Source organism: Agrilus planipennis, unplaced genomic scaffold, assembly GCF_000699045.2.
Source record: "Agrilus planipennis isolate EAB-ADULT unplaced genomic scaffold, Apla_2.0 scaffold363, whole genome shotgun sequence".
Classification (NCBI taxonomy): Eukaryota; Metazoa; Arthropoda; class Insecta; order Coleoptera; family Buprestidae; genus Agrilus; species Agrilus planipennis.
This window is the reverse complement of record NW_020439263.1, coordinates 128126-154781: the sequence shown is the minus strand read 5'-3', so window position 1 is coordinate 154781 and position 26656 is coordinate 128126. Positions and strand designations below refer to the sequence as shown.

The following is a 26656-nucleotide window of genomic DNA, read 5'->3' as shown; positions in this document are numbered from 1 at the left end:
TCTTGATAATGTTCGCGATGGCTATGGTGATGTACAGTGACTAATTTATTATATACACATGCGTATCTGTATCTACACTAATAATTACATGCACATATGCTCTAGATGTCTAGATAACGCTAATAATTCAGAATTTTCTACACGACGAAGTGATGTTAATTTACTTTTTGTGAGTGCATACAGGTAAGTGCTCCGCAGTTCTTTTAAAACAAATGAAATTACTTTGTTAGATTTCAAAAAACGGCGAATACGATATGCTACATTTCATTGTTGAAATCTTGTAACGTCACTCTTTTAGGTGCCTCATTTTTGATATTTTCTCTGGAGTGACTAGGTTTTGTATTTCAAATATGTTTTACTTTTTGTTGGATAATTAAAATGGGATTCTTCCGGTAAATAACGATAAAAGATAAGAAGTATTGTCGGAAATTACTTAACCTAACATAATCCAGTTATTGGCCGTTTGCCAAACACAACAGTAAGTATCTAATAAGACTGCGAGCAATGTTTTACGTACAAAGTTTTAATAACAAGTGAACCAATGTTTAATGAGGTAAATTAAAAAAAATTATAATAATATACTTATAGAATAGCTGGGTAGAAAGGTTTAAAGAAACGGTGGCGGTTAATTCGGTTTAAAGAAACGGTGGCGGTTAATTCGTAGGTAAACTTTATTGGTCGGTTAATTTGTAACTTTAAGATTTATTCTGTACCCATTTATGAAGTGCAAATGCATAATTAAAAGAAAAGGTGTACAAAAAATTAGAATTTACTTAATATTTCTAATCAAAGGTATTTACAGTTATCGTTACTCCAAAATAGTGCGATACTATGATAACATTTTCGAATTGGCTTCGACTGTCTATTTCAGTTATTTTCAAGCTACAAAATTTAAAAATACAATAATAAGTTTCCATTTTTCAATCACAACATTTTGACAAAAGTAATAAAACAAAAAATTATACCTCGAATTTCTATCATTGCTTACATCTAAGGTCGACTAGTATCACAGTTGTCTGACAATTATCTGTAAATCAACAATAGAGTCATTTTTCACATTTTGAATTTTGAACACCAACGAAATTTGATTCAATTAATAATTTCAACATTGAAATAAACAACATTTCAACGGAATGTTTCCAGTGTAATCTGTTTATTTGAACACATCCATTATAAAAACAATTTATTTTACATAAAAAAATACTTATTTATATGATCGTATGAACTTTCCCACTACTTTGTCACCTGTAATGACAGGTTAAAAAATTGACCGTTTTCCGTCGGATGCCGGTCACATATTTATACTGATATTGTCCAACCTTTTTGATTTTTCTGGAAAGCTTCTCGAAAATTCGTTTGTTGTCACTGTTATGAAAGAAGCCGTATCGATCGCAACCTGTGGCGCTCGTCCGCTTCGGCTATGAGTGTCTTTAACCGACGAAAAAAAGGAGGAGGTTCCTAAGTCAACGCCGACGCGTATATTTTTTTTTTATGTATGACCACGCAAAAGAATAACCAAATCAAATTGACAATGCAATGGCTATTTCTTTAAATTTAAGGTAATTTAGTGATCTTTGTTTTCTGATTGTTTAGCCCCTACTCAAAATTGCTTAGGTATGCTTACATTAGTTGAAGAACTTAGTTATCAAGGTTAATAAAATAAAGGTTTATTATTTTTTGCTTCTCAGTTTTTTCGGTGGTTTAATTTTTTTGTTAAAAAGTTTTTATTACATAACTGTTCGGGTGGGTTTAGCCTTTGTAAGGGCTCNTTTTTTTATCCCTTTTTCTTTGGATCATGTTGTTGCTTAACTGAATTTTTTATTACGATATTTATGTAAATAATATTCTACGACCATTTTTAAAAGTTCGGTAATTTGTTTGAAACATCACATTTAATAACTTCATTTATTATCAATGTTGTTTGTATTGTCCAAATTGTACGAGATGAATAGAAATTCCTAGACGTAATGAGCCAATAATTTGCTAGATATAATTAACCTACTTTCCTGTTCACTGGCCGAACAATAATTCCTTTTTATACCGGCAAATAGTGAATTAGCGTAATGATTCGCTTGTTATGGTTGCAGCAGATTATTATAAATAAGTGGCATTAGCAACAAAACAAGTCGGCATCTACCTCTGAAGAAACCGCGTATTTTTTGAAATGCCACGAAGGTAACAGGCAAACGAAATGTCATTGAACAAAAGCTAATGTAATAGGAACATTAAATAATCGTCTGTTCGGTTATTAAATAACATCGCGAAGGTCAATAATATGTTAATTTAATAGTAAAAACGATGGGGGTTATACTGGATAAAATGTAATAATAGTGTTTCTGTTTTATAAAATCTATTCGCGATTCGCGATTGCTCATCCAAGAAAAGAAGAAATATCATCATCTTCGTAAACACATTTACATAAACGTTTACCTAATATCAAATCAGTGGCAGCATGTCGCAATCTATAAAATTTAATATTTTCTAGAAATTCCTCAGAAATGGCGACCGAGTTTCGTCCGTCTCTTTGTCATCGTTATAACCAGATTTTATTATAAGTACATGTACCAGGTCTGTTCAAAAAGATTCGCGCATTTTGATTTTCGATGCTTTTGTGGGGTTATGTTGGTACTCATGCCTCTTCAGTTAATTTTTGAGAGCTGTTTTGCTTGCACGCGTATTTTGGCTCCGCTTCGATTTTTGCCTGTTCCAAAAAATGGATCAAAGAATCTGTATCAAATTTTCTGTGAAAAACAAAATTAAATGCGCGGATACATACACACTGTTGCATATGATGAAGTTACCTTGGACCGAAGCAACGTTTACTGGTTGTACAGGTTCTTAGAGGGCCGAGAAGATGTGAACGACGAAAAGCGTGCCGGATGCCCGAGTACGTCAACAACAGACGAAAACATTGATGAAAGACCTAGACATATCGATTGGCTCCTGCCATTCGATTTTTACTAATGATTTGGGCATGAGACGGGTCGCCGCTGTATTCATACTAAAATTGCTCAATTTTGATCAAAAACAGCATCGCATTAACATTGCTAAGGAGCTGTTGGACTCTGTTCGCGACGACCCAAATTTGCTCCAGAGGGTCACAACTGGTGACGAATTATGGGTTTATGGTTATAACGTGGAAATCAAAGCTCAATCATCCCAATGGAAGCTGCCGCACGAACCAAGACCGGAAAAAGCCCGCCAAGTTAGGTCGAATGTGAAGGTTTTGTTTACAGTTTTCTTCGATTGCAGGGGCGTGGTGCATCATGAGTTACCTGCACGTTATGCGCAATTTGTGTGAAGCAATCAACCAGAAACGTCCGGATTTGTGGAAGAACAAAAATCGGCTTTTGCACGATGATAACACCCCTGCTCACACATCATTGCTTGTGCGCGAATTTTCAGCCAAAAACTACACACTAATAATGCCGCAGCCACCGTATTCCCCAGATCTGGTCCCCCTGCGTCTTTTTCTTGTTCCGGAAACTGAAGAGGCCCATGAAAAGACGACGCTACGGTACGGTTGAGGAGATAAAGATGGCATTGAAGGAGGAGCTGAACAATATCACAAAAAATGATTTTTTGAAGTGCTTCGAGGATTGGAAAAAACGTTGGTACAATTGTATAATATCTGGTGGGGATTACTTAGATGGGAACAAAATAGATATTCACGAATAAATAAATGATTTTTGAAAGAGCACAAAATTCGCGATAGTTTCTAAACATCTCGTATAAGGGGCTACCTGATTACCTACAAATAATTAATCTGTAAAAGGGTAGAGAATTCATTGATGTATAGGGTGGGCAAATTTCAAAGTTTGTATCTGGATAACTTGGTAACAATAAGAGATACACAAAATTTAAATATTTCTAGTTTTGGCTACATGTCATATCTTCGTTTGTAATGTTTGTAAAATAACTTTTTTCGTTTTTCACACACTTTATTACCAGGAATAGTCTGGTGTCAGAAAAATTAGAAATCCTAGTTGCTTTATATAGTTGAAAAGGTAATTTTTTCTCTTATTTTCAGTTTCAGAGTTTTAATAGGTTATTGATTTATTCGACAAAAACATGAAATCAATACGTATAAACTTTTTAGTAAAATGTAAAAATAAAATAAGATAAAATTCATTTTCACCTCAGCTACTATTTAATGATTATGGGTTAGGCAGTCCATCTAGACTATACCGATGGGTAGAGCGGAAAATGCTGTCCAGCCTTCTTTGTGTTATTTTCATCAATATTTTATAAATGTTCTTTTATGCTGACATTGATGGTGCTACCGCTTTGACCAATGTAACAGGTATCGCAAATGTTCGAAAGTATTTTGTAAACTCCACATTTTCGAATTAGACGTTTTAGAAAATAGTGGAATTTACAAAGTGACTTGAAAAACTTGTTTTATTGGCTAATACATACATATCTATAAACCTACACAAAATGCAAAACCTACGTCTTTAAATTTAATTTTTACGCAAATGTTACGCAATTGTTATTTATCATTCGCAAATATCAAGGTTGGCTATCATCAAACCACCTAACTAACCAGAGATTAATATTTCGATTAGTTTTCCTGTAAATAATACATAGTATAGTAGGTAGTCATTAGTTGACAAAACCAATTATCACAAGAAAATCGATGACAAATGATTACAAATTACTCTTTGTCAGAATGTTGGAGATGCTTTTTGTAAAGTTATAACCTGGAAATAGGTATGTTCGCATTGCGTAAATATATTAATTCGCTTTTATTAATTTTATTGCATATGATACAATAGACATGGGCGACAGTTTGCATGTCATAACCGCTTTATTACTAAAAGTTACATTACCTTTTTAACATGATATCTCTATTACCATCAGCAGGCGTTACTGCAAGTGCTCGTTGAGCCGTGTGTACCCACCTTCTTCATGAAACGATATCTATCGATATCGAATCTAATTTTATGACGGAAGTGAACGAGTGAACAAGGTATTTTGTGTGAGTGTATCATACCTTCGTTTGAGTTTTTGTTGTTTATGCTGCAAAGCGGACAATTAGTTGGTTAGACCGCCTCGCTTCGCTAAGTTACACCATTTCAGCGAATACTGAAATTTGGATAAAGGTAAATCGACCACTAATATAAATATGTACCAAATTTTTCAATCAATTGGCAAAAGAATGGAAAAACTTTTTAATTTAACATGTTTTTTCTTATACCTATGTATGTTTCTGTTATGAATAGCTTAATAAACTTTACTAGTTAATAATTAATTACCGGTAAATAGGAAGAACTATTAAAGGAAACATTTTATAAATATTTATCAATAGGACTAATTAAATAACCGGTAGAACAGGGGCGGAGGCAGAAAATATTTTCGCGGGGGTCATGAAAAATATTAAAAAGTTCCTTTTTTAGAGTTCCATGACACATCCAACTTTGATTTTTAAATTTTATTATAAAAAACTTCTCATACATTTAGTACTTACAGTTTTTATAGCTACCAGATATTAGTGAGGGGTGAATGCAAAATTGGAAAAAATATTGAACTTAGCAAATATAAATTTAGAATATTTCATTAAAAAAAAATAAATAAATAACGTTTGCAAATATTTTATTTTGCGCCACATAATGCCGGTGTAGTCAGGTCAAAAACTGAAATCTAAAATCCTAGTCCCTTCGGCTTTCTGGGCTCAGCTTGAAAAAGACCTAACAAATGTAATCACCGAAATAGTACATTATTTCAGACTGCATGTAAATTGCCACCCGAATCGAAGGCGAGGGTGGCAAACATGCAGTCTGAGCAACCCTGATTCTTCCCGAGGTACGTATACTATTTTTTGTCATGTTTGTGCGGAAAGCTTATTATTAAATTGATAGTTGGCGAAATAAGAGTAAATGATTTAGAGGTTAGAAAGACATTGTCATTGAACAACTGATTTCTGCGCATGCCCATAAACTTCAGCGCATGCGCTGAAAAGACTAATTTTATTGCCTCCGGACTAAAACACAGCTGAAAAGGCCATTTCTTTATTCTTTATTTTCAATTTTAAGTTCGACGAATTGGTCACGCTAGTATAAATTCTACATAGCACTTGTTCTCGTAATAGTTGTAGTATATAACAATTTAGATTCATTCCATCAACAAACTATTTAAGAACTTACATGTAATTATGAAAACGTTAAATGTAAAAAATATGCAGATTCCTCATACATTTCAGGAGGGTTAGAACCCCTAAAACCCTGCCCTGCGTTCGCGTCTGCGGTAGTTATAGTTAGGTCTGGACTGAGATCTACAACATCGTCAGTGGTTTCGTTTTGACGTAATTTACAATTATTTTATCTGCGAAAACGTGGAAATGGCCAAGTGATTTTCGGGCAATTTGCAAACAAATATTTACCGCAATCAAATAGCCATACTAAGTAGCCTATAATTTTCATGATGGACAGTTTTTTCAGATCTACGCCATAAACGTGTCAATTTCAGGATAACCTTTTTACCGATGAGCAACCATTAATTTTTTTTTTTTGAAATATAGCGCGGAAATATGAGACATACAATATATTTGGTCTATATATGGATAAAATACGTAAAAAAAGTAGCGTTTATTACTGTGTCAAATGCTCAATTTTTACAAATAAAATAGTTCTATGTTAATTACGTTAAAATGATGCCACTCATCACGAAATTTCGGGGGAGTGTTAATTATTTGAAAAAGACGACGTCGTGGCCTGGATTAAAAAAAAATTCTACAAAAGTTAAGTTAATCGAACGAAAATAAAGTCTACAATTCTCGAATGTGATAAGGGGTCTGCACATTTTAAATCAAAATTTTAGTCGCAATCACAGCAATTCAACAAATGTGATAAAAAAACGCGATGTTCATTATCATTGGAATAAAAAATTATCTATTAAGTTGTTAGCAGCAGTTTTGCTTTAAACAGATACAGTTTATAGATAATTACAATTTTCAAGTGAACATTCGCCAGCAGATAACATGTAGTTATGCATGTTGCGTCAAAAAAGTTGGCTTATTCTCAAGATGAATTTCAACTTTAGAATGACGAGAGTCGTTTCGGATTTGCTTTATATAGTTTTAATATTATATATGATATCTGGAGATTTTAATGTTCTAGATCAGAATTTGTTAGACTTTTTGATAGGTGGGGCGCTTTTTAATCTCTACTTCTTTTCCTGAAACCCCTGCTTTTATTCAATAATAGCACGGTTTGGTATAATATTCTTTAAAAAGATTATTCGTAATAAAATGATAATGATTTGGAAAATACTGATTGAAAGTGACACTCAAACCTTTATGAGTGAGATAATTTCTTCAATGGTATTGTTTCAAAGCCTTCCTCACCTGAAAAGTCTTTTATTGCTGGGAAGTAATCAAAGCCGTTGGAATCCACATAACTTCTATGTTATAAAAACCAAAATCTTTTCGTAAACACTAAATATATATATTTACTTGTTTGCCCTTGCAAGGCTTAAGATGTAATGATACAGAAATACGTATACTTCCACTGCATAGGTTAGATGATTGATTGGGATTCCAAGTTTTAATTTCATGGTTAAAGTAATATGAAAATTCCACCCATAATATATTGCTAAGGACGATTGGAAGCTTTATTTCACCGCAGTTCAATAGCAAAACTATTTTTCAAGGAATTACATCTTTACGACTAACGTTGCCAGGGGCCCGGATAAAGCCGGACATGGTTAGGCTTTTTGATTGCTTGTCCGGCCAAAATAAACGGTGTCCGGCTTGTCCGGCTGTTGTTAGGCTTTTTATATTTCGCAATTTTTGACTGATGATTTTATTTGACTGATTAATAATAAAGTACTTAGACTAATTTGGCATTGGATTTTATTTCTATTTCATTAGAATTTAACAGTAATGATAAAAAAAGCTTGATTTCACATAAAAATTTTTTGTCGTACCTATTAATATTGAGACACAGAATCCTCAATAATGTAGGGTCAAACTGGCTGATCTGCTCGGCTATTAAGTTTGGAGACCTGCCAACCCTATTTACAACGTAACTATATTCAAGAAATCACGACTAACAGAACATCCAGCAATTTTACCTTTACTAAAGAACTGCAGTTTTATTCCTGATATGGACCGTAATAATGAATACTTTGTATGTTTTGCCCATAATTTAAATTTGTTTATAAGTTTTCCACGATTCCAAAGGGTGAATTCATCAGATTTCATCTCAGATAAACATGTTTATAATTATTGTTATTCGTATACTTCTTATATATGTGTAACTACCTTAATAGTTGCCGAAAAAGAAATAATAATGCAATTAAATATAAGCACTGGCGAAACATTCATTTCGAATCGGTTCAAAACCTTCAAGAACTACTTGATTTTCCAAACAGGTACTTGACTTGAACATGAACTAATTTCGAGTACAGGCGAGTCAAACAGGTTGAAAATCATGTCAAGCCGTGTATCCCTAACCATTTCTTCTATTTTTTTTCTTTTCAATCCGCGTATTTTTGGAAAAAAGACTACTCTCAATAAAGAGACCACTACTGTGGCAGGTTTAGTATAATAAAGAGGATAATAATTTCCAACTTTTATTGTGTTTGATTCACATCAGTTAATCCTACTGTAGGAAAAGGGCTTACCCTAAAAGATGTGTGGTAGAGATTCGCGAAAGTGGCTTTGCTCGTTACACTTATTAATGAGGGCCAGAGTAGCATGGCCAACATGAGTGTCAAAAACCAAAGGAAGGTGGCGATTCCATCTATCCGAAATGACTAACTGGTGCCGAAGTGTAAGCAATCGTACTTGGTGGGGTATTCGTCCCTGGAACATCCGACCTGTGAGAGAGTACTGGCACTATGGGATGCCTGGGATCTCAGATGAGAAGTCTTTCTGAGATTGGAAAAAGCCTAGTAGGGATTAGACATGTACCAAAAGGTTTTAGAAGGTCTTGGGAAACTGATAGCGGTAGTTTCAGCCACCATGCGCTGACTGAGTGAACCACCACGTTAATTAAAATAGACTGTACGGTATGGCGATATCCCTGCATTGTGATGCAAGGTAGTATATAGGGCTTTTCTAGGGCTATCCTCAGTTTCCTTTAGAAATAATGAGAAAGGAAAGGTAGTGGTGGCCTAGGACAGACAGACAAGGCATAGAAAAGTGAAAGAGTACTTGTGGAATAGTACTGCCCAAGAATTTTCCTACACTACATACATGTAAGGAAAACACAGGAAAACTTGCACTAATACAGGCACACTCGCAGTTGAACTATAACCTAACAAGTTAGAGTTGTCCATTCCTCTTAGTGAACTCAAAACCATAATTGCCCTGGTACACTAAAATTTCGCCATTCTCTTTATCGAAACGAAGTATTGAAGTATACAATATAAATGTTAGTTTTGATGTGCTAGAGGGCAATTAAGACATTAAACAAGATTTCAATTTTGTGTCAAAAAATTCATCGGAAATTACTTTCGGTTGCTTCACTCTTCTTTAATCAGAAAGAGTATTCCCAAAAAAAAATATTAGAATAGAATATTAGAATGTGAATTTATTTAGTGTCATAAAATCAAAATCTAGAAACACCGCTTTTACATAATATTTAACAGCTATCATTCTATATGACTGATAAAATAAGTAATAAGTTTTGTATGCTATTGTTCTTCCTAAAACTGCCCAAGACAATAGACGTGATGAGAGTATCAATTTTTTAGAATTTGAATAATTAAAATAACTATTGTGCGAAATTATCGTGTTGTCTCATCCTTGAGTTAAAATTAGAAATATGACAATAAATATAAACGATACAAGAAAATTAGGCACTTATGTTTATCTACAATTGAAAAACCTGTTACAGTGCAATTATTAAGAACAATGACTCTCTCCGTAAAGCTAATAATGCATTCTATTTGTAGGTTGTTTCATAAACTTATGAATAATGACTGTTATACGTTGTAATAACATCATGTGTATTTTATGACCACACAAGCACTATTTGCCGATATGTTTTACGTAATCGTTAATGAAAGTTCAAAGAAAAGTGAAAAACAATTCCAAATCAAAACCAGCTAAGGGGTGAAGGTTTTCTATTTAACTTATAAATTCACACCAACGATTGACCTTAAGACGTTCAAGATTATTTTAAGGTATTTTATATTAAGAAATTCTTAACTTCTTTTGAACAAAACGTAACGCTCTCAAAGGCCTCAAATTGTATTTACGGACTTACCTACATTACTTTTTCATTTGTATGAAATGATAGCTGAATATATTTGTACGAATATTTTCAAATGATGATGCCGCTCTTTGATACATGCAACAGAATATCCCTATGTTCGGTTCTCAACTCGTCACTACTGATATAGATGCATGCTAGCTAAAATGTTTTTGTAAATCTTCTATTAAGGTTCTGAATTATCATAGGATCCCGTTGTTGTTTATCTTCTGTTTTAGTGACTAATTATCACAGCTTTCCATTGACTAATAGAATCTTGAAATTTGATTCGAGGGAGTGCTTGGTATTGCGGTGTTGTTCTGGTCACATTGAATTGCATATCCCAAGTTTATAACCTTCGAATTTTTGCCGTAAGTCGGATTGAGATGTGATTTCTGCATTCAATTCGTAATACCGTTTAGAAACTTTAAGAACATAAGAAATCAATTAATGTTCAAAAATGCATCGATGCATATGAAAAATGCAATAGTTAAAAAAAATTGCAACTCGGTTAATAATGAATAAGTCCCATTTTATTACCCGAGGGATTTGAGGATCGACGACGGCCTCCGAGCTACTTGGAGCCCAGGGCGATCGTCATACACATCGTCTCTAGGAGTTATGTTTTAAATTATTATTCGGGGGTTTTGAGGGTCGCTGAACACGAATATACAGTCGGCGACAGTCTCCGAAGTACCTTAAGTCCTATTGATTGATATTGATTAAGTTTTTGCTAAAGATAATACTATAAAAATAAGATAGTGTTGATATTTCTTCTCTAAAGTTTCGAGCTTCTAGAAATCCTTCTTCAGTTGCCTGATATTAATCCTTGCAAGGTCAACAACGACAATGAAACATGTTTGTTCATGGCACTTGATCGCGTCGCAGACGTAGAAATTGTAGAAAGACTGATCAGGACAGATTTTGATGTCAATACCCGTAACAATAGAAACAGGACATATCTTCACGTTTGCAGTCACATCAGCTACATCAAATTTGCTGAGATTTTCATCAAACGGGGTGCAAACGTGGACGCTGTTGACGATGACGGATTAACACCTTTACATGAAGCTGTGCGAGCAAATAACATCGAATACGTTCGGATGTTACTGTACTATAGGGCGGATGTAACGGCCAAATGTTTCAAGTACGTCAGTACAGCTTTCATGAAAGCTTTAGGTGCAAAATCGCTCGAAATCGCCTACGAACTTTTGGATTACGAGGTCGATTTCAGTAACGTAAGTTTTAACGGAGAAACGACCTTTGCACTGGCCATGGCCTGTAATCACACCTTAGCCGAGGCACTACTAGATAGAAGTGTCGAAATTGATCCTGATGATTACAAGCTTATGCATGACATATTGATGCGCGGAAATAAAAGTATATTTAAAAGGGTTTGGCCAGTAATTAACAAAAGGATTTTGTTGGATCCTGAGGACGAATTTTTGGTCGAATATTTGGCCATGTGTACTTACACGGACGACGAATGGACAGACTGTTTATATGACATACTTGAATGCGAAGTTGCCAGCGAACTTGTGGTCGACAATTTTCATAATAACGTTTTCTCATTGTTACAAGCTTTCGATCTAAGAACTATCGAAAGGAGTGTACGAGTAGAAATTATTTGTTTATTCTTATCGCTCGGGTTGCCAGTGCAGCTGGAAGACGTATTAAAATTTTATAATGAGTTTGGGCATGACGAAGAGTTTGAAGCTTTCGTGTACATGGACGTGCAACCTTCTTCGGTACCATTGTGGGGCTATTCGAGCCTTCCGGGGTTGTTTGCCTTATATTTTGGAGCAGACGTTGACGAACACTTGAAATGTTTAATAACACGGGATTGCTTCGGTAATTTTTTCGAAATTCGGGTTTATCTTAAGGGTATTTTAAAAATCGTCAATTTTTGTACAATAAGGAAAACCTTAAGAGACGAATATTTTATCAGAAACGTGGTGACAAATTATTGTAATGATAATTCTGATCGTACTGACGAATTAGTTGCATTACATAACGAAATTATTGACTGTTTTAATAACATGGATGAAGTGCCATCGTTGTTAGAATTGTGTAGGAATCGGGTCCGATATTTTATTTATGAGAACGCGTTCTTAAAGAAACCATGTTATTATAATACACTTCTGAATGGATTAAAATTGCCTGATTCGATAAAAGATATCATTAAATTTAAAAGAACTTTATATAGAAGAAGGTCTGACGTACTTTTGTAATAATATTACACTTATAATTATGTCGAAAACATTAAATTATAATGCTAAAATTCTTTCTTTTGTAAATTCAATAAAAATGATCATTTTCTTTATGTGATTTCAAAATAACTTTCTTCTGTTAATAAACTCTTTTTTTGTATTTTAAGTACTTACAGGATACCGGGTTGAATGATATTGCTTACAGTATAAGTAGGTACAATAAATTATACGATTTGCCTGATTTATTTTATATGAGCGACCGAGTTCCACTATACAAACCATACAACAAGAAAAAACTAAAAAAGGACTGTGCACGTTGCAGGATTAGAACTCGGGCAACCTGACGTGGTAAACTTGCACGCTAGCCATTAGACCATTTTGAAAAGAGGATTCTAGTGATATCACATTACGCAGACAATTTAAGTTTATTGCTTTATACTTGAAAACACGGAGAAAACGAATTTTCTCATAAATGAAAAATTAAAAACATCGATGATGTATTGAGTAAAATCATTGGTCTCCTCCCAAATGAAAATAAAATGACACCTTTGATGATTTGATTAAATTTGTGCCCCAAAAATTGGCCTTAATATTGTTACGATGCATTAACTCTAGAAAACGTGATGAAATTAAAACAAAATTAATTTTTAAAGAACTTACGATTTATTATAACGCATAAATTAGTTAATTAACAGTTAATTTTACAGAAATATGTAATATTTGTTTGTAAAATAATGCTTGATTCAGGCGTTTTTTGTCGTTGTTTCCGTAGTTGTTCTGTCTTGGGGTAGAAACCAAGACACTATGGAACTCAAAGCGCCTAAAGGACCGCCACTGTTGTCGACCTCATTGGTTNTTTACAAAATTTTCTCTAAACAATTTTCATTTAAACTTTCATTGTATGGCATAGGCAACTACATATTCGTGTTCAGCGACCCTCAAAACCTCCCAGTAACTAATCTCAATTGAGTATTAATTAATTCTAAAACATAACCCCTGCAAACGTCATGTAGCTATGACGGTCGCCCTGGACCCCAGCTACCTCGGTGGTCGTCACCGACTACATATTTGTATTCAGCGGCCCTCAAAACCCCCGAGTAACAATATTGGATTTATTTCTACCATTGTTGACCGAGTTGCAATTTTTTGTTTATAACACTTATAAGACTGCAGTTTTCTTATGCACCGATACATTTTTAAAGATGAATTGACCTCTGATGTTCATAAAGTTTGTACAAGGTCTCTCGAATCGAATGCAGAAAACCGTATATCGAAGCACAAAAATTCAAAGATTTGACCTATTTTTGTACTTTATTTCCTCGACTACTGGCCGAAAAAGGAGTACCTTTCGAATTGCATCCCACCTGTGAAAGAAGTTGTAATTTATTACTTCGCATTTGGGCAAATTTTGCAGCGGCGTTAATATGTAACCCTCTACTATTCTTTAAAAATAAATAAGCTAACCTAACCTAACTTAAGATAACCTAACCTATTTACTTAGGGATGCAATTCGACTGGTCAAAATACTCCTTTAAGCGAGATGCAACTGGAATAATTTCTCTTTCTTTAATTATCACAAATTCAATAGACTGTTACAAAGTAACGCCTACGCTAACTAAGCTTCAGGGCGCGAATCCTCGACATGGCGCATGACGTTACAGAGAGAGATGGAATAAATGTGCGATTTCGAGGTTAACTAATCGATAACTTCTAACATTACTACATATCACATGAATTATACTAAAAAAATCAAAACTCGCGCTTTGATGTGTAATTGACAGTAATTAATTGAACATAAGCAATGTTATACCAACGTTCAAAGGCTCCGCACACCAATGTGTGAGGGTGTTATTCGTGAACTTAGCTTGATTCTTTTCTTTTTGTCAAAGGCCGCGGCTGATCAATCGGTAACGGCTGATCACAAACAGCAGATGTTATTCTTCATCAATTGTTGTGTTGTGTCAGTCATCAATGTTTCGTTTGCGCGGTAGTAACAACCTTAAGGAGTAGAAGAACATAATAGTAAATGAGATTTTGTAAGTAACTAAAATAATATCGAAGAGATCCACTTTTACACAGCACAATTGTTTTTTTAAAACAGACACATGTTTCGTTAACTTTCAATGCAGGAATTATCAGTGTTGCGTTGATAGCACAACAATCAAAGATTCGCGGTTAAGCTTTTTATACTTTAATACATAAATATTAGCATCAAATCTAATGAGAACTACAAAGTTCCGAAACGCAATCTACCTCTGATGGTTTCCATAAATTACTGACCAAGAACTTATTGTTCATTATTAGTTTACATAAGTGTAGACGTTGACAGAAAATTTCTTCTATTCTTCCTACTAGTAATAGTAAAAAAAGTGGTTTTGCGATTTGAAAGACTATGGACTTCTGGCATTCTAAATATTTTTTAACGTATACGTAGTCTGTTATCATGAATTAGATGAGTATACCTAAAGGTTCTTTTGATAATTTAAATCGGAGAGAAAAAGAATTTACAAACTGAGATTTGAAAAACATGTGCATTGAGTTGAACTTATTATTACATTCTTTGTTGTGGACTACACAATGATACAGGGAAGGTGACAGAGGTAACTAAAAAAATATGCTTAAGTAGGGTATGGAATACCAAATGAATGCTTAGGCTAAGAGGACCACAATGATGATGGAAAAACCTTCCATTTCGATAAATCACATTCAGGTCCGTATTCCTGTAAACAAAAAGAAAGGCATAACACACGACCACAACACTCACTTTGTCCGAGTTGCCTATTCCTACCGTAACCTTATGATCTTAAGCAATCAAACAGAAGCACCTTTAATACTCGTACATTAACTGGGTATACCTTTTTGCATATTGAAAATTAGGTAAGTCCATAGATACCTAAGTCATTGGTTGGAGGAGAAAAGGACTGTGAAGGAGGTAAGGATGAACTTGTCCAACACTGATGAGGTGTTATCGCCAGAGGTGAAAAACAAAAGAAAAAGAAATAGCTAAATGTGATAACCGAAAAAGGTTCTTGTTTAATTCCTTAGAAGATTACGATAGAAAATGGTAGCCCAAACGAAATGAGTGTTGTCGTGTTCATGTTTTTCCTTTTATCTACAGGAATACGAACTTATAAGGGTTGATCAAGTTGCAAATTTTTAAAGATTAATTTTTAATTAATTTAAAACATAACTCCTTGAGACGATCGTCCTGGGCTTCAAGTACCTGGGAGGCCGTCGCCGACCTTCAAACCCTTCTAGTAACAAAATTTATTTATTACTATTCATTATTGACCGAGTTGCAATTTTTTATATGCAGCGAAGATGAATTGATCTCTTATGTTCAAGTTTGTAGACGGTCTCATGAATCCATAAATTCAGAAAACTGCATTTCGTTCCGACTTACGGCACAAAATTTGAAGGTTCTATGCTTTATTTCCTCGACTACAGGTAAAAATTTTAACGTTGGGATATGTAATTCGAATGCGGCCGGAATAATACCATGATACGTATTACACAATACTAAAGTTAAAGTTTCACACAATAATTTCGTTTAGAAATGATAAATCAACGACCCTTTGTTTACTGTGAAGCCCTCCTTCGAATCAAATTTCAAGATTCTGTCAATGGAAAGCTGCGATGATTAGTCACTGAAATAGCAGACAAACAATAGTTCGGAACCCTAATAGTAGATTTACGAAAACGTATTAGGTTATTCACTGAGACAGAAGGTTTCTGTTTTGAACGGGAGAGTTCCGGCTGGAACGACCACCAACATTGTGCTTCTCAGCCAACCTTCCTTTTAATACCCCACAACCCACTTATGCATATTTTCTTACCCTTTCCGGTTCGAATTGCTAAATATTGTTTCTGATATCGTCAGCTAATTCATAACAGAATATATGGTAAAAATTTGAAGTCGATTGAAGTGTTTTCCTTTTCGAAACTTCATTTTCAAGTATACATAACAAAGTATATACGTATCGTATACCTGTACAGACGTTGTACGTTGCACGCCAAATTAATTTTATGCAACTAGTTAAATTGGATCGTGATTTCGATGAAGAATAAAAATNTTTACGCCTACTGAAAGCTTATTTGTGTATCGGTTCCAAGTGACTTACCCAAATAGGTCATAAATGGGCAAGTACCTGCGCGACCGCTCGCCAGCTTCCTTCGTCCGACCTGTACTATACTATTTGGCAATAATGCTACCGTTTGAAGGATTTGTAGTATTAAAAATGTGACGTTGTATCGGATACTGTGATTTAAATAACGTATAATCTTGCAGGACTGTTGAAAACTGACGTTACATCAGAGTTGTCGCTATATCCGATGTTGTTATAACTAAGTTCTGCTGTATTTTACATTTGAATGTCTTTTGGGTTGAATGGTAATCTTATAATTATTTTATGGTAACATTGGAAAAAACATTTTCTTTTGAAGGTGGACGTATGAGGAGATTAGTAGATAGTTTCAGATATGCTGCATTTTCAGTTAGTGATAAATCCATGTCTGTAGACGGAAAATTTATTCCTTCTAAAGAGATGAGGTAAACAGTTTTTAAAGCACATTGAACAATGCTATTTACAACTTTCTCTCCGTTCACAGACAACAACAAATGCAACAAGTTTACGAGAATTTCATGAAAAGATTATATTGTAACAGGTCATGGTCCATGTGGTTAACTTTTTGCGAAGTTTTGAATTTGGCTAACATTATTTTGCAAATTTACTTCACCAACCAGTTTCTAGGTGGTCAATTTTTAAAGATAGGTCACGAAATATTCTACAAAGGTCTAGAACCTAGCGTGGATGTTTTAGATGTTGTATTTCCAAAGGTAAGAGAAGTTCAAACTTAAATACTTTAAACATACATACAATTTACACATTTTTTAGAAGTGAGGTAGTTTAATATGAAATATTATACTGAAAATTCAATTTCTGAATTTTTTTACCCACAACACGCTACACGCTAAAATGTGATAAAAGATTAAACGAAAATCAACATTAGAAAATTCCCGTGAAAGCCTGAATCTCAAGTGAATATTTTTCCAGATTCTGCCGGCACAATGATACACACCTTCGCAACGATCAAGGCCAATTTCAAACTATTCCCACAGTCAATTTACATAGACAATTATGTGTTTAAATTGCACTATAGAATAACGACACTCCTCTTGTTGGTGGCCACAATTTTGGTAACATCCCGTCAATACATTGGAGAACATATACGATGCATTAGTGACAACGGAGTCCCACCGCATGTCATAAACACCTTCTGTTTTTTCACAGCAACCTACACTGTAGTAAGTGAAGAGTATTAATTATTAATCATTAATTAAATCCAACGTAATCCAAAAAATTCCCATAATGCTCACTGCAAAAAGTAACAAAATAGAACATATGCAGTCTTTAGGCTTTCACGGCTGGTGTGCATTGATGCGGTGTTTTCTTCCGGGTTATTTTGCCGTGATCCATGGAGTTTTGATGTTCCAGACGTTTTGCCGTTCTTCACTGACGGCATTTTCAGTAGTGATATGATGGTTGCTGGCAGGGCCGTAGCGAGGCCGGGTCAAGCGGTGCGGCGCACCGGGGCCCCCGCAGTCGAGGGGCCCCTTAGCAGTTTTCTGTTTTAAAAAAATGACTTCTAAAAAAAACTATGCTGTTAGAGATGAGCTGAGTCAAACTACGAAATGAACATCATAATTTGTTATTTTACTTTTTTCTATATCAATTCTTGTCACAATATTCCATATGTTTGATCATCAATTTTAAGAAGGGCCCCTTGCGGAATACTGCACCGGGGCCCCGAGCTCATCGCTACGGCCCTGGTTGCTGGGTTTTGAAGATGCCGTTAGCGAAAGATCTGGAACATCAAAACTACATGGACCACGGCAAAACAGCCTGGAAGAAACCACGGCATCGAAATGAAATATCCCATTCCAAAAAACGATAAGAAATTGATTTCTTTTTTATTTGAGGTCAAGTACCTAAATTCTAGTTTAGTCGACTTAGAAGCAATCGCCCATCCAGGTGTTGGTGCTTTCGGCCCTCTAGGCTATAATTCACCTGAACCCATTATAAGGCATTCTTACTATCAATGGGTTCCATTTGTATTGTTTATTCAGGCTATTATGTTTCATTTACCACATCTAATATGGAAGCATTATGAAGGTAAATCTTTTTTTTTTAATTGTTCTTGTTTGGAACTATTTGTACCTTTACATCTCCATTTTTTGAAAATATACAACAGACCGTGTTTCTAGTAGCTTCGATAAAGGTACAGTAGAACTTGGTTATTGCGTCATCTTAAAAGGACTAGCGATATTTTGAGATTTTTATGTAATAACTGTCTGTAGTTATTCATAGCATGCAAACAATAACTTTTAATATAAAAGGTATGACTGACAGGACAAACTGAACAATTTTGGAAACACTATGTGGTCCATATGGTAATTGCACTAAACAATAGTTAGCATAAGTCAGAGCCGGGCAAACTCTGCTCTTTTGACTCCCGAGTGCTCCTCAGGTATACTCAAGGAGCTCCTCATTGCTCCTGCGAGCGCAAGTGAGATGATTCTTTCCTTTTCTTGTCCCTTCCATTTCGTAGGTGAGTCCCCTCGTCCGTAACCGAACCCAATAATATTGCGAATGTAGTCCGGCATACTACCCCTGAGCTGCGGGACGATCATTAGAAAATTTTCGTATCATTTAAGTTGCGAGAGAGGCTTCGCTCGTCTACGGGATGAAGAGGCTTGATATGGGAGTGGAAGGGAGAAGAAAAAAAGTAATATGGGTTATTACATCGACGTTTACTAATGGACATGCCTTAGCGGTCAGAATTGTGGTACAACAAAAGAAAGAGGTGGAACGAAGTTTCTGACAATATCTGTCTCTCTCACGAAAGTGTGTAAGCGTGTTATGAAAGAGATAGCACTAGTCTGAAACCATACGCCATCTCCCTTACTTTTCGGGTCAAGAAATTATTACGACATACGGCTAAGGCACGTCCATTAATATATGTCTATGGGTTATTACTGCTTACCCTCTCGTACTCATTGAAGAGTAGTAACGACCCAAACTAACCTCAGCTAGCGGCTCCTACGAAGTTAATGTTTGCCCCGGCTCTAGCATAAGTTACAAGCAATTATAGGCCTGACGCTAGAAGCTGGCGGAAATTTTAAAATGGCGTGGATGCGCGGTGGCAAAAGTAGGCAGTTTTAGGTACAACTATTGCAGCCCTCTTTCTTCAGTATTGTTATCAGGGGCGTAGATTAAATATTTAAAAATAGGGATCAGTGAGCAAGTAATAGACATACAAACAGAAGAACTAATTGTTGATGTTGGTGACAGTGATAGAGATTCCCATGATGACAGTGAATGTGAAAACTAACTATAAAACAAAAGCAATNGTTGTTGTCACCTCTCGTAGTTTAGTGGTCAGAACATTGGTGCGTAAAGCCAAAGGTCCCGGGTTCGATTCCCGACGGGGGTGTGACAACAGCAACAATTTTTCCCTCATTAATTTGAGGTAGCGTGTAGTGGGTAAAAAATTCAGAAATGAATTTTCAGAATAATATTTCATATTAAACTAACTCACTTCTAAAAGATATCTAAATTATATGTATGTTTAATCATAGTATATTCAGTATATAGTTACATTAGTTCGACGGATCGTTAACCTTGTAGGTCGGTTGGTCGTGGTTGTTGTTGTCACCTCTCGTAGTTTAGTGGTCAGAACATTGGTGCGTAAAGCCAAAGGTCCCGGGTTCGATTCCCGACGGGGGTGTGACAACAGCAACAATTTTTCCCTCATTAATTTGAGGTAGCGTGTAGTGGGTAAAAAATTCAGAAATGAATTTTCAGAATAATATTTCATATTAAACTAACTCACTTCTAAAAGATATCTAAATTATATGTATGTTTAATCATAGTATATTCAGTATATAGTTACATTAGTTCGACGGATCGTTAACCTTGTAGGTCGGTTGGTCGTGGTTGTTGTTGTCACCTCTCGTAGTTTAGTGGTCAGAACATTGGTGCGTAAAGCCAAAGGTCCCGGGTTCGATTCCCGGCGGGGGTGTGACAACAGCAACAATTTTTCCCTCATTAATTTGAGGTAGCGTGTAGTGGGTAAAAAATTCAGAAATTTAATTTTCAGTATAATATTTCATATTAAATACTTTAGTTTCGTTGTAAAAACTCTGACACTGATGATAATAGATGTAGGCTTTGATTGAGGATGATGCCTTGCATGTCGAAACGTATCTTAGATTGACCCTATTATACATTTATGACATTTTATGACCCGATGCAGTTGATCGTATTCAAAATACACAAATTATTTTATTTTAGAGCCAAATTTAGGTTATGGACATGAGTATTACTTTCATTGGTTAGTAACACACTTTTTTCATTATTTCAGGCTGTTTTAATTATTTTACTGTTAGTTCATTCTATAGTAATCAATAAACAATTTAATATCACAACCAACATCTACGTTTTACCTTCAATGTCAACACTAATTTAGAAATCTATAACAATACGACCAATATACTTACCTACATGCATTAAAGACGATGGGTAGGTGTTGATTTTAATAGATTGCTTTTACCTCCCAATTTAGCTTGTTTTTAATTATTTATTTATTTTTAAGCACATTTCTATCCATCTCTTGTTTATTTCCAAAATCTAATTAATTGGTAAGAAAGTAGCTAGGCATCTAATTAATTGGTAAGAAAGTAGCTAGGCATCTAATTTTAGGGAATTTGACGCCTAATAAATAAATCATTACATTTGAGGTATAAAATGTGAGAAAAGAATTTCTACAAACCTATACATAAATACTTTAGTAAACAAAAGATAATCCTGATTAATTGAATCTAAATAGTCATCATTACTACTAATTGATATTAGTCTAAATTTAAATTCATTTGTGTTTAACAAGTGAATAACCTCCATAGTCCAAGAATACACAAAGTTCGTGATAGATAAGGTGTTAAATTTTCGTCTACAAAAACACTTTCAAAATAGCAATAAAATTTGCACGGACATGTGTAGGTAGATTTGGTACTAACCTACATATGTAGGTGTACGTAGTACCTAGCTCTGTGACAATAGTCGACGTATAGCGAGTTGATATACGTACTTAAATTCAAAACGTTAAAATCAACTACGTAAAACAGAGAACAATAGAACTTAACGATAACGGTTTCAATGTGTGGGCTTCTTTATCTTGTTTCGACTAACAAGTTTTATTTATTGCCTTATGTAGAAAATTAAACGAAATAAATGCATATCAAGGAAACATGTTAATTGATTCGTGTCTGTGGACTGTAATTATTATTTTTCTATAAAAAATGACTACCACCTATTGAGAAATATTACTCGTATATTTATTATTCCGAAATATCATAAATTTTAATTTCTTATGTTACAATGGTTCATAATATCTGACTGGTATCATCTATCGGGTACTAGTTAGAAAAATGTGTTAAAATTCACTTTCTTCAAATTACTTACTGATAATATTATAATTAAAAAGAATGGAAGTAATTTTGTGAATAATTGTTTTAAATTTGTGATTAAACAGGTGCACCACTTACGATTTAGTTATTAATACTATTTTCGTAGGTTAGGATTATATTGTAGAAAATAAATTTAAAAAAGCACAGTCATATACATATAAAGCCATAAGTCTATTCTTATCACCAAGGAACATAGGTAATTGTAGAATTCTTATAATAAAAGTTCCAATTTATCTCACAAACTTCAACACGTGAATTAAGGCATGTACAACAATTATGACTGTGTAGTTTTTGTTTTACCAATTTAGACCATTTTAATTGGCTTTTTTATGAAATTTTTCTTCAAAAATTTTCCGAAATTTCTATAATGCACCATGTTACTAGTTACAATGTACTTACTTTGTAAAATAGAAAAGTACTTTTTAAAATATATAGGTAAATACATTATCCTAAGGAGACATCCATTAATTTCGTGAAATTAAATGGGGATGTGTCCAAAAAAAATTCACTAGGGGACAGGAAAAATCAAATTTAAAAGAAAAACACACATAATTAAGGGGCATCCCTAATTTTTATTAATTTTCTACAGTTTATCCCTTTGATACTACTTACCTACTGCATAGATCCACGCAAGTCGATCCTTGAATCTTTACACTTTACATTGTTATCTCATGTTTCCGATAAATCTCAAACAATTTGTTAAATTGTCCACATAACCCAAAATTTGAATTTGCTTTTATTTTTGTACTTCGTCTGTTGTATCTTATCTATATATAAACAAAGTAGGGGTTCATTTTCCATTTTTGAAATATATGACTTTCCAAGGTCCATTTTGTGGTGCATTTAAAATATTTTAATATACAGGTTCCCATAAAAGAAGTACAATTACAGATGCAAAAAAATAATACTGTATTGTGCTAAATTGAGATAAACATAAATTGACAGCTTAAAAAATCGAAACTTTATTCAGTTACTTCGAAAATCATTATCCTTTTCACCGCTACAGGTGGCCAAATGCACTTTCCACAAGTACGGTCCCTCAGGATCAATTCAGTCCCACGATGCCATGTGCATTATGGCTTTAAATATAATAAACGACAAGATCTACACGTTCCTCTGGTTCTGGTTTTTATTCTTGCTGATCGCGTCCATTTTGGGAACGGCCTGGCGTTTAGTCACGTATTGTCTACATGCACGCAGTCATCAGTTCAATGAAACGGTATTCTCCATGTCTTGTCCGGGTCGGCTTAACCCATGGGACGTGGTCACCGTGACCAAACACTGCAGTTACACCGATTGGCTTTTCCTATACTACGTGTCGAAGAACATGGATGGAATAGTGTTCCGGGAACTGCTCATCGGACTCGCTGAAGAATTGGATAAGAGAAATCCACTGACGAGGAAATATGGCGAGAATGAAACAATGATAAAGAAGGAATGACCTCATCGGTCATTATCATATATACGATTGATAGCACAATCATCTCTACTAATGAGCTTTATTATAATCATGAATTGCTGCTAGGACTTTCTAATTATTTTCAGAAAGGTTTGAGTAATTGGGGAATTTTTTGAAATGTTTGTAGTTGTCTGATGTACCTTTTAAAATGACATTGAAGTAACGTAAAGTTGGTAATAAGGTTTAACCCAACCACGAGTAAAATAATCGAAAAGCTTTGCGTAACTTGATAAGTTGTAATTATATACCACACCGCTGTTATTCGCCTGTTATTGTGGTGTTTGTTAACGTTAGTTTTTTAAATTATCCGTTTTAGTCTTATTGAAATAAACAGTTAGTGATGCAGCTAAATCATCTTCTATCCAATTGTTAAAATTTTGAGGTTAGCGTTTAATACTCCTACATAAACGTGAAAGCGCTCAATCTGACACCGACAGTACCACCAATATCACGTCATTTCATAGTTACCTTTATGTCTATTTGGAATGCCTACTTTCCTAATAACCATGTTCAAAAGGTGGCAAGAAGAGGAGGAAATCTAACCTCACTATTTGTAAACGTATTTCGAAATAGAATAGTAAAGTAAAAAAGAAAGAGAAATAATTATTGTTTATAAGTACCTACCTACTAAAATATGCTACAAATGTAATTATATCTCTACTTCAAAACCATTTTCATAAAAAAAAACTAGGTAATAAAACCAGAGTAATTCTATTTTAAATACTACTAGTACGTAAGTCATATTCTTAAAGTGCTTCACTTAATGATATTTATATTGTACTTTTAGTTGATTGTAAATGTTCATTAGAAAACCAATTGACCATAATTAGTACGTTTACGATAACCACGAACCCTTAAATTCACACTAACTTTTAATGACTTTTTAATACTGGTTATCAAGTCATATAACCTCAAGTTTATTTCATGTTGTTAAACGTATGAATGGTTATAAATTGTTTGTTTAATTTCCGTAAAAATGTACATGCATGCAGGAAATCCGCAACAAAATCACCAATTATATATGTAATTAGGATACATTTATAAACTGCACAATAAAACTGAAAAAACCGCAATAATTTAAGTTGGCAGCGTATACTGTTAGATAATTTTTAATAATTAACATTACTCTGTTTACATGGCTTTCATAATTACTATGAAACAGTGGCTACTACTTTCTAGGAAAGCTGTTACTGTTTTTGTAATGTAATAGTATCCATTAACCCACCCTGGCATTATATTTACAACTTTTATTACATACATCCAATTCTTTAGCTTGCCCTTGTAATCCACAAGGCCATATCATTATATCATTTTCGGAGCACCGGGAGATTATGCGCAATGTGATGAAGCATCAAGTTGACCACAGTATGCGCTTGAAACAACGCGTAATAGCATTGCGGCTAGCCACAATCCCAACCACCAGCGGTCACCAACCGTTATTAAACAACAAAAAAAACAAACCCATATTGCCCACAATAACACATTATTAATTTATAGCAACTGTCCGGGTAACTGTCGGAAAGGACGCACTACTACAAGCGCAGAAAGCCCTTTGTAGGCTGCCGTAACAAAACGTGTTTATTGCAAATATGATTGTCGTTACCTGCGGTCAACTTAACGGCTGATCGCATTGCGGGTAGCCGCGTCGTATATGTGAAGCCTTACAACGAAGGTGTTCCACATGTTTTTCTTATCGAAACAAGATTCTTATTAAAATTAATAAGAAAACGAAATGTGCGCTGTAACACACAGTAGAAGTGAAACTTCAACGGACAAGTGGAAAAACGAATCGCAACAAAATTTTTACTTTAAGTTTTACGAGCAGGTTATTAATGTACTTTTCCGATTTGAGAACCAGACAAAATCTTTACTTGAAGTTTTACGGGCAGGTTTTCAAATTGGTCAAGTACATTGACAATCTGCCCGTAAAACTTGAAGTAAAAATTTTGTTGCGGTTCGTTTTTCCACTTGTCCGTTGCCATTCGTTTTTCCATTTGTCCGTTGAAGTTTCACTTCTACTATGTGTCCCAGCACACATTTTTGTTTTCACAGGTTTACTGCAAGTTATGATTTCGGTTTTACGCAGACCGCAGATAGAGGTTATGATGCCCAGCCACGTGGAGAGCAGATGTAAGAAAACAACAGCTGAGCACAGCACACGCCGCCGGGACTCTAGCGGACTCCCGCTCTCCGCGCGGCTGCGCATTATATCCATCTATTACAGCCGTTACCCTCTCCACGCGGCCGTAACGCTTTTTCGTGACAGAAAAAGTTGTAATACCATCCGCCTACTTATATAGTAGTTTCACTTCAAGAACTTTTAAAAGATTAAGACAATTATTTATTACATTTTGTCATGCACTTCAGGTTAATTGAAACACTGTGATTTTTGAAATAAATAACGATTATATAATAGGTAACGTTACTAATTACTTTTGTTTTATTTTATCTGTAACTATAACTACCTAGACTCAATCAAATGGCTATAAAAAGGGAACACTTTGCTATTGAAATCACATCCTTATTTATTCCTGTTATTAGTTCTAGTCATACCTATAATTAAGTTATTCTGTATGTTAACTAGGTAAGTGCAGAAAGATATCGCAGTAACTAACACGAATATTTTAAAATTAATTGCAAAATATGCCGTTATGTATAAGAACTAACAATTATTATAATTGTAATTTGTCTGTGTTATAAAACGCTTTACAATGTATTAAGTGTTAAAATGTTGTTCAAATAAAGAAATTGTTTTAATAGTAATAATAAGTTGTTTCACTAGGAAAATAATAAAAACAAGTAATACAAATAATGACCCGATTATGTACATTCATATTTTGTTATTGTGAAAGACGCGCCTTGTTCTCTTGTTGTTAACGCTTAATAACCGGTAAGTATATTCTTCTACTAATTCACCTGTTATATATTTAAAATTATTTATTTATCATAAAGTGTCCGTTGGAACTGAAAAGTAACACTCCCTTGTAGAGGTAGTTCAATTGGTATTGTAAACATTTGGTTGTTAATTTTACAACTCTACGTTAATTTCAAATAGGTACTGAATAAAACAGAATTTTTTTAATATTATAATAAAATAAATTGAGTATTTATCTTTGAAATTATTCTGAATCCTGTTTGTGTAGTAGTTTTAAGTTTGTCCCTTCTGAAGAACGGAAACCTAATAAAATGGAAATTTGACGAAATGCTTACTTTTATACACTTACATAAAAATATTAGAACTAGTCTAGCTTAACCTAAGTAA

The 26656-nt window shown here is 34.3% G+C and overlaps 2 protein-coding genes across 7 annotated transcripts; both read left to right on the top strand.

The window, feature by feature from the left end:
* LOC108742741 (innexin inx7-like) lies at positions 1–25329 on the top strand. Of its 6 annotated transcripts, XM_018478047.1 has the most exons (5): positions 1–183; positions 299–478; positions 17464–17714; positions 18390–18582; positions 22942–23304. In XM_018478047.1, the coding sequence occupies exons 3-5, from the start codon at positions 17478–17480 to the stop codon at positions 23148–23150; spliced, it is 639 nt and encodes a 212-aa protein (XP_018333549.1). In that variant the 5' UTR covers positions 1–183; positions 299–478; positions 17464–17477; the 3' UTR covers positions 23151–23304. The 6 variants fall into 6 exon arrangements, with proteins under 6 accessions (XP_018333549.1, XP_018333548.1, XP_018333550.1 ...); XM_018478046.1 differs by lacking the exon at positions 299–478; XM_018478048.1 differs by lacking the exon at positions 1–183 and having other exon boundaries at positions 469–553.
* LOC108742740 lies at positions 10968–12451 on the top strand. Its single transcript, XM_018478043.2, has one exon. It carries the CDS (start codon positions 11066–11068, stop codon positions 12428–12430), a length of 1365 nt encoding a protein of 454 aa, XP_018333545.1. The 5' UTR covers positions 10968–11065; the 3' UTR covers positions 12431–12451.
* Positions 25330–26656: the final 1327 nt, after the last annotated feature.